General features: G+C 38.1%; 1 protein-coding gene across 1 annotated transcript in view; it reads left to right on the top strand.

Annotated features, from left to right (window-relative positions):
• PDZD8 (PDZ domain containing 8) overlaps positions 1–6869 on the top strand; it is a 53318-nt gene extending 46449 nt beyond the window's left edge. Inside the window, exons 4-5 of the mRNA XM_054277215.1 lie at positions 1079–1241; positions 2284–6869. Of these exons, the coding sequence (XP_054133190.1) occupies positions 1079–1241; positions 2284–4481 (2361 nt within the window). The 3' untranslated portion in view covers positions 4482–6869. The remainder of the gene's footprint in view (positions 1–1078; positions 1242–2283) is intronic.
• The last annotated feature ends 2483 nt before the right edge of the window (positions 6870–9352 follow it).

The raw sequence follows: 9352 nt of genomic DNA on the forward strand, positions 1-9352 counted from the left end.
GGCAGAGGAGTGACAGCCATGCAGCCAAGGAGAGAGCCATGGACTGACTAAAGGAGCACATCCTCCAAAGAGGAGCCTCAGCTCCAGACAGTTCAAACATCCACAATTGAACAGCAACAAAGTAAATGCAGAAGGCTGGAGGAGAAGACTGTCTACCTGAACTCAGTAAATTGAAACCAAATATAAAATTTCCGGTGGAGGTTTCTGCACTGTCGGCCTCTCTCTTCTTGAGAATCAAAAAAACAAATTAAATTTCTATCCTTGAAGCTGAAACATATGAGTTCTCCTTTCAAATAGAATATCTGTTGATGGAATGATGGTAGACAGTCATTTGGAATAGTCTAAAAGGAATGTGCTTTAGAGGAAAAAATGATATTGTTAAATTCATTAAGGGCTGCTTTTATTAGGAAAAAAGTTGCCAAAGATCTCAGCCACTGAGGTCTGTAAATAATTGATCCCTACCTAGGTCTGTCATGCAAAAGTCAGCTACAGGGATTGCACCTCAGATGTCCTTTTTTTTTCATTTGTTTGTTTTTAAAAAGGTATTTGAAGTTATTTAAGTTAAAATTTAAATTCTATTTATTTCGCAAGATAAGTATGAGAAAAGGGTTTGCCTGTTTGAAGAAACTTTTTAGGCTACTGTTAATTGAGATTTGTTCTAAATATACTTAAGCAATCTGTAAGTACATAAGAGTTTTGACACTGCAAACACCCTTTTGCACAGACTACTGGAAAGCTGCTCATAGTGTTAGGTTTTATAGCACAAATGGGCTACATACAAAGTGATACCTAGGGTTGATGGTGCAGTGCTCCTAATAAAATGGATAATGAGGTTGTGTTTAACAGTAGTATTTTATTTAGGACTGGGACTTTCTGTGAATATCTCCAAAGGGGTAAAATTAGTTGGCAGACAGTTAATCAGTTAGGTGAAGTCAATGGATGTCCTGATGCATTTTTAAATAATAATTTGTTTTTAATAATAAAATTGTATAATTTAATTTTTATTTAAATTATTGTTAGTAGCCTTGAATCCTTGCAGTTAGCTTTACTGAGATACTTTTCCCTTCTTTCTCTGCAGGCAGAACTTGTGAAGGGGAATCTGCAGAGCGTTGGGCTCACGCTGCGCCTTGTGCAGTCCAAGGAGGAGGATGCAGGGCACGTTGTCATCGAAACTGTGACTCCAAACTCACCTGCTGCAGCTGCTGATCTACAGAGAGGAGACAGACTGCTGGCAATTGGCAGTGAGTGATATGTCAGCTTTCACAATGAGGGTCCTCTTGTCCTGTATGCAGTTCAGCCAATCTCCCGTTCTTAACAGCTACAGTTGTGCTTGGCACTCAAAAGCTAACATTAATGTATTTATGGTCACTTAAGGTCTTTGTTTGCTTGATTTATTTCCTTGCACATTTATTTACTCCTTCTTAGGTGAAAGGCAAAAGAAGCTTGAATAAACATTTGGCAATAACATTAAAAACAGAACAAGCAAACAACAAAACAAAACAATAAAAAACCAAGCCAAAACATTAATGTGATTGGGCTAGCAGGAAGTTTAACCTTTTACAGAGGTTTTAAAGACCACAGCTTAAAATCTACAATGAGTTCTTTTACTTAGGTACTGCCTAAATAAATCCCCATTGTAATACTCCAGTAATTTAAAAGGATTTTCAGTTCCTTTGAATAGATTGCTGATGATTGCTTTAGAACAAAGGAAGAGTCATTTTTATGTGATCCTCTGCATGACTGTATTTGCATGCTCATTAAGATATTTTAACTTGCATGTAGTTTGGAGATATATCAAATGGCTCTGAAAGTTCTGCTCAGAAAGATGGTTCAGCTCACTCCAGCCACACTGCTAATGTAGCATATGCCCCTATTTCATTAACATATTGCATGTATTTTCATTTTAGCCTGCTTCTGTTATAATTATAATTGTGTTTAAAGATACCCATCTTTTTTGAGTTCTTTGTTGAATGTCTACTGCTGAAAAGTCCAAACTTACAGTAAGAGCAAGGTTAAAACTGTTGCCATATCAAATCAACATTACTGTGTAAGATTACAGTATTATTGCGAGCAGCAAACTGGAGTGTTTATGTAATTATTTTTTCAAGCTCCACATTCATAGGAATAAAATCGAGAGAATCCATCTGTTACATTTCAATTAAGCTCTTCTTTCATAATTGACTTCCTTTGTTACTGAGCAACAATGTGTGTGTTGACTATTTTTGGTCACTTAGATTATTATCATAATTAGAACTTAATAATGTTTGTCTTTTTTTTTAATAGGTGTTAAAATCACATCAACTGTCCAAGTGTTGAAGCTGATTAGACAAGCTGGGGAGAGAGTTTTAGTCTTTTATGAAAGGCCTGTTGGGTATAATCAGCATGGCTCAGCACTGCAGGATGGATTTGGACAATTGGAGGACACAGCTTTCTTGTCACAGGCAGAAGATGACCAGAATAGTTTAACAGCTGATACTGATAGCAGAGATTTTGATTCAGAGTTTGAAGACTTAGCTTGTGATGCACCTGAGCAAAAAGAAGATCTGCCAACATCTCAGAGTCCCAAACGGTCAGTAGTAATTCTTGCTGCTGCTAAACCTCTTGGAACTATATCACCCATCCTGAATCGAAAACTGCATTTAGGAAATTACCAGGCAGCATCCAAAACGCAACAAAAAGATGGGGCTAAAGTGGCAGCACCTAAAACTCTTGAGGTTTCAGATGCACCACAGCCGTCAGGTAAACAGTCACAAGGATCTAGTAGTAAGCCTCCTGTGCCACCTAGGCCCCAAATTAAGCCTCCTTTGTCTACTAATGATAACCAAAGTGTGTTAGAAACTGGAAATGTATGTCCTGATAAACCAGAGAGGCCACCTCCCCCTGCAAATAATGGAGAAAAATCTACAGAGAAGTTAATTAAAATTAGTGATCAGATAGAAGATCCAGCAGTATCAAAAGTAGTAACACCACCAAAGCAAGATACATTAAAAGATGGACTTACAGAAAATGCACGTGGCAGCAAAGATAGTGATGATCATCAAACGTGGGAGTCACCAGAAATTCCTTATAAAGCCCGTCAGGGCCGATGGCCGATGGCGAGAACATCCTCCTGTCTATTTGAAGTAGAAAAATACCACAAGTACCTTAATGTTGCACTGTGGTGCAGAGACCCTTTCAAAGCAGGTGGTTTTATCTGCTTAGGATATGCAAGCATAAAACTTGAAGAAATTGCTTTAGATTGTCTAGCTACATCCTCGATGGAATTTGTTAGAAAATTTCAGCTGCTTGCTCCTACACCTAAGGCAGCAGTCACCAGAACAGCGTTGAGGAGTTTGACAACCCATAAAGGTTTCAATGAAAAGTTTTGTTACGGTGACATAACTTTACAATTCAAATATTTAAAAGAAGGCGAAATTGATGATTCAAGCGCATTTCTGGAGAAAGAGAAAGAATTTCACTTAGAAGAAGAAGCTCATGCCCTTCAGAAAGAGGATCATTTCTCTGGACAAGTTGTCACAGAGAATAGGCATAGCTTTCAAGATACTCAGTTTCAGAATCCAACTTGGTGCGATTACTGCAAAAAGAAAGTGTGGACTAAAGCAGCTTCGCAGTGCATGTTCTGCGCTTACGTTTGCCATAAAAAATGTCAAGAGAAATGTTTAACCGAGACGCCCTTTTGTGTAGGAGCCGAAAGGCGGCTCGATCGAACTGGGGGCAGCGGCAGAGCCGAGGGCCAGGAGGCTCCTGCAGCCGCCTCCTCTCGGCTGGATTCGGAGGCCAAGTCCGCTACCAGAACCACGGGGCTGACCAGGCACATCATCAACACGAGCACGCGGCTGCTGAACCTCCGGCAGGTGCCCAAAGCCCGGCTGACCGAGCAGGGCCCCGACGCGGCCGAGCCTTCCCCCAAGCACACCCCGAACACGTCGGACAACGAGAGCAGCGACACCGAGCTGAGCGGGCCCAGCAGCCCCTCCAAGCGCGTCACGGGCGCCGGCATCAAGCTGGTGCGCAAGGAGGGCGGCCTCGACGACAGCGTCTTCATCGCCGTCAAGGAGATCGGCCGGGACCTCTACAGGAGTCTGCCCACAGAGGAGCGCTTTCAGAAGTTGGAGTTTATGTTGGATAAGCTGCAGAATGAAATAGACCAAGAGCTGGAAAACAATAATTCGCTGGTTAAAGAGGAAAAAGAGATGAGCGACGTGAGGAAAAAAGCCCTGATTTCTGCTGCGCTGGCCAAGTCGGGTGAGAGACTGCAGGCCCTCACGCTACTGATGATCCACTACAGGGCAGGCATTGAGGATCTAGAGTCCCTGGAGAACATGCTCTTAGAGAAGCAATCCAAAAAACTGACTAAAGATTTTGAGGAATCCAGTATAGCAGAAGAAGTGGATAGCGAAGATGGCAGTCTGACAGAGGCTCCGACATTGAACATCATATCAGAAGAAGAACCTGTTGATCCACCTCAATCAGTAGACTGATATTTACATATTTAGTCTTTGAAGGAATGGACTGAAAGAATACTTTGCACTTAAATCCAAACACACACAAATTAAATTAAAACACTGGTATAATGTGCGTGTCCTGCTTCTCCACAGTTAATTGCTAATAGTGGTTCTTCTCCAGCTACAGCACCATCATTTTGTTAAAGTAGCTGGTTAAAACTACACTTTGGGGTTTATATTGGAAATTTATTTTTAATAACTTATTTTTATTTTTTCTAATTATGTAACCTTACCATTTCACATCAATGTGTGTGGTTTCCTTAATGCATTACTTGACCCCACTTCCCCTCTCTGTATTTTTTTTTGGTTTGTTTTTTTAGCTAGTGTTTTCAATGGGAAACAGGCAGGGTTTTCAAGATGTTTAGTATCCATTGTATGATGAAAACATTATAAGCTTGTTGCATGCCTAAGCTGATGACTGACTCAGAAGTCACCAAGGGGCCAGGCTTTTAAGTGTTAATCACAGTTTTATTGTATGTCTTCTAGGTAATTGTATATTTTTTGCCAAACATATCATGAAAGCAAACAAAAAGTCTTTCATTTTGTCTGTTATTAATACTTACTGAAGTTACCATTGCATATCATTTGTTTTCCATGTTTTTGTTAAATACAAGAACTTTTTGTAGTTTGTATTTAACACGAAATATAGTAATGCTATGCTAAAAAAATCCTCCTTAGAACTTGAGACTATTGTTAGATGTCAAAGTATAAACTGATATCTCATAATAATTTAATTGGGAATATTTTCAAGGTAAGAGGCTCGTTGCCTTCCAGAATGAAATCATATGTTTGTGATGTTGTATTATCTGATAGCCTGATAAAGGAAAGTTGTTCTTCACAAGAGTTGGAGGTTTCATTGCCTTCTGTGTAAAAGCATGTAATCATGGTGTAAGTAATATAAAGAAATTAATATTTTGCTGCAGACTATCATTTTGGAAAGCTTAAGGTGCAAAATACAAAGTAACCGATGTTCTCTCAACACTTTTGAGTAATCATAGCATGGTAAGTTGCATTCAGCTTCTCAGACAGAAGATAAGAGTCTGAGCAGAAGGATCACCTTTGTCAGCAAAATGTCTTATAGTGTATATAACATGTTTTATTTGAGTCAATTTGTGAGTCCAGTAGAGATGAGGAAGAAATTCAGCCAGCTGCTTTTGAAAAGAACTGTCTGGTCTTGTGCTATGTGTAAACTGTGGATCTTAGCATCACCTGGCTAAGGCCATCATTCTTATTTATTTCCTGTAGACATTGTTTCATCTTCTGTGTATAGAAATTTTGTATAAAATATCATCTTTATTTTAGGTACTGTGCTAGGTACTTGTATCATTATCACTGGTATTGCCGGTAGTAGAAAAAAAAAGCCTTTGTGGGAGTTACATTTGAGATGGTAAAAATAACTCCTTTAGTTTTTGAGGTCATCTGTAATGTACCTCTCCTTTAAATTTGCTTCTTGGTTTGGTTTGTGATGGGCAAAATGAAGAAGCAGTGGTTTTCATCATGGGACAGTGTGCTTGTGCTTCTAAGCAAAATGGTTACTGCCAGTCATGCAACTACTTGCACTTTTTAGTGAGTTCTGGGCAGTTGATACTACTTAGTTGATGTATGGAAAACTATCCATGCTAAAACAGCATGTGACACACTTCTGAAATTAAGCTTCAGCAAATAATCGCACAAAATGAGCTTCCCTTCTTGTCTGAAAGTTATTTAACCTGTACTTGCTTGAGATGCATATTAAGACTTCCCCACTCCATTTTCTCAGCAGCTTACCATTGGTGGTGATCTGCATTCAATGCCATCAGTGTTTGCTCTTACAGACTACTACAGAGGTTTTCAAAAATATCCAAGTGCTTCATTTAAGCCCTGGTGCACATGAAGGAGCTGTGAAAACAATGCAAATACTGATTTCAAAATACACATTCATGGTTTCAAATTGACTCCTGTAACACAGTGGGTAAGAAAAGCTGGGTATCGTTTTCCTCAAATAAGTGTTGCTAATGATGATGATTGTAAGAGGTAAATTAAATGTAGTGCAATATTTTTAAATATACTGAATGGAAAAAGGGCAAAATAGTTGTATTTTAGTGGTAAGAAGGAAAACATGAATTCCTATCTGGCATTATTTACAATAAGCAGTGAATCTCCAGGGGGAAATTGTAATACTACATTCCTGATGTAATCTTTGCTTCGTGCTTGACTGTAAATAGCTGAAAATAAAGAATACCACAGAAAACAAGAATATCTTGACTTAATGATATCTAAATAGGTGGCAGCTACACACATTTGCAGAAGACCTGCCTAATATGATTTTGTTGGCTATTATTTTATCATGAAAATAAGCTTTAATAAAATAGTTTTGCTAAATTATCAACTTTCTTGCATTGTGTCAATGTTTTTTAAGCACTTCTATTGCAGTAGCTTATCATCTAAAGCCACCACTTAAAGGAGGGATCTTCAGGGGAGAAGCACATTTTGCATTATATAAAACTACTGATAACTGGATTATTTGGGGTGAGAAATTTGAAACAAAGCATCTGTGGAAGTTTACAACTGCAGAGAAGGAATAAATAGTGGGAGTAAATGAATAAAGTATCTTCATCTATCACAGCTGAATTGACACAGATCAAAATATACAAAATAGGAAAAATCCACATTTTTCCAGGACAGAAAAAATCCTAAACAACTGCTAAGTTTTTATTTGGGAGTGGGGGGAAAGGTGGCACAGAGATTACAAAAATGAGTGTCGATGTGGATTTTAATTAATCTTCCTCTTCTGGTGGAGCAGGAGTGGAGCAAGAGAAGGGGAGCCACTGCCTTGATCTGCTCAGCAAATCCTGGGAAGATGCTGCTCCCTCAGGCCAGCAGAAACTGGCACCAGCTGTACAAAAGGAATGTGATCCATTTCTCTCCCCTTGGGTCTCCTCCTCATACTCATGTTGCACATTAATGCAAACTCCTCCTTAGTTTTGATGTGCTCAAAAATTCAAAGCAAAGCCATGAAGAAAGCCTTTTTGTGCTTTTAAAAAAATGTGAGTTGCTATGTTTGAATCATATATTAGTGAATTTAAGAAATACACTGGTTGATCAGCTGGCAAAAGGATGAACACTTCCTGTAATAATTCAGAATTCTTGCATTGGTATTTCAGTCTCAGATTTGATCAGATCAGCAATTTAATGTTGACCAAAAGACTTCAGTGAAGACTTCAGTAAGTAGAATAACATCTCTTGGAACAAAGTTTCAGTGTTCAAATCACAGTAAAATCTGAGCCTGATATAAAAAGCCACTGATCTGCACAATTATTACTTACTTGGTATTGGTGAAGGATTCATCATGTGACAGAATCTTGGTTTCTGAAGGAGCTCTGAGAAATGCCAGCTTTCCCCACACTGGAAAAGCACACTGCATAAGGCAAATCCTGAGAGGGGTTGTTCTTTTTTAATCCTTTTTTCACTTTATTACAGTAGGTCATGAACTTCTGTCAGATAACTTTATTTTGATGCGTTCTGAATGCATAATTATTGACAGAGCAATACTTGAAGTTTGATCCACTATATTTTTCATATTTTTGACCATAGTATATACGCTTTACAAAACTATATGTAAACATAGTATCTATGCTGTAGTACATAAAACATCTGCAATTACATGAGAGAAGGCACATCAAGATTTTCATATTACAAATGAAATGATACACCATGGCTGAGAAGGACATGGGGATTGTTTTTAAAATGCTTTCTTTCCAAGTCTTGTTTTTTCTAAGTGCAGGCAGGGACTGCCTAATACAATACTTGACCTGTACTGGGCTGTGTCCCCAAATGTTATGAGAGATTGGCAACAAACTGGCTGTTTCTTCCATTTTTTAAAGCCAAAAGTGTATTTAAAAAAATAACTGTACATTGGATTTTTAGATGTATATGTAAATGCATGTAGAAGTTGTTTGAACTGCTCCAGGTAGCAGCTCACTTTCAGTACATGCTAAGACTGAATACTGTAATACTGCAGCTGTTCCTAAACACTCACTGAAGATGCAACTAAAATAAAGTTGAAATATGTTAAAAGATCCAAAAGATAGAAATACAAAAAGTGTCCTCATGCTGTTACATTCCCTGCTAAGGGACAGGAACAGTGCATGTTCACACCCACTTGTTTGCCTGGTGCTGAGTGTTTGGGGGCTTCACATTGCACAACTGCTTGATTAAAACTTTGTTAGGTACCAATAATAGCAATACACTCATCTATTTAACAACATGGTTTCCTCAACATTGGTGGTTCAGGGAGAACTCAGTATTTAAACTGACAGAGAAGTTGTGCCTCTTATTTAGTTTTTTGTATATATTATTAGGACCTGAAGTTGATGGAAAAAAGTGATAGTGCTGCCCGCACTCTGAATTCCAGCTCCTCTCAATGCACTTACGAGGGTGTCACTTAAAAGGATGTAAATTGGATGGGTTCTCTTTGAGGGTTGCTTTTTAAAATTTCCAATCAAATAAGACTCAAGTTTGACAGTAACCTATGACTTCAAATAAAATATGAAATACTGTCCATGAGGTGACTTTAAAAACCAAATAGTTAAAATTCACATTTTATACAGATTTATGCTACACATTTAATAAAAAATAGAGTGTAATATTCAATAAAATTAAATACACAAAGAGTAACACTATACAAATGGTCTATAAAAGCTCTTTCCCCCCATAAGGCGGTTTGCAGTCTGCTTTATAGTCACCAATAAATAATATACCTTTGGTTTTTCTGACCATTTCACTATTAAATGTACAGTACAGCTAAAACCTATTTCTGGATGAGATGTTTCACATGAACCACAGCATTTTGTACACCTAAATATGTT

The sequence above is a fragment of the Melozone crissalis genome, unplaced genomic scaffold, assembly GCF_028551555.1.
Source record: "Melozone crissalis strain CALT ecotype California unplaced genomic scaffold, PUWL_Pcris_2 ptg000019l_1, whole genome shotgun sequence".
In the NCBI taxonomy this organism is placed as follows: Eukaryota; Metazoa; Chordata; class Aves; order Passeriformes; family Passerellidae; genus Melozone; species Melozone crissalis.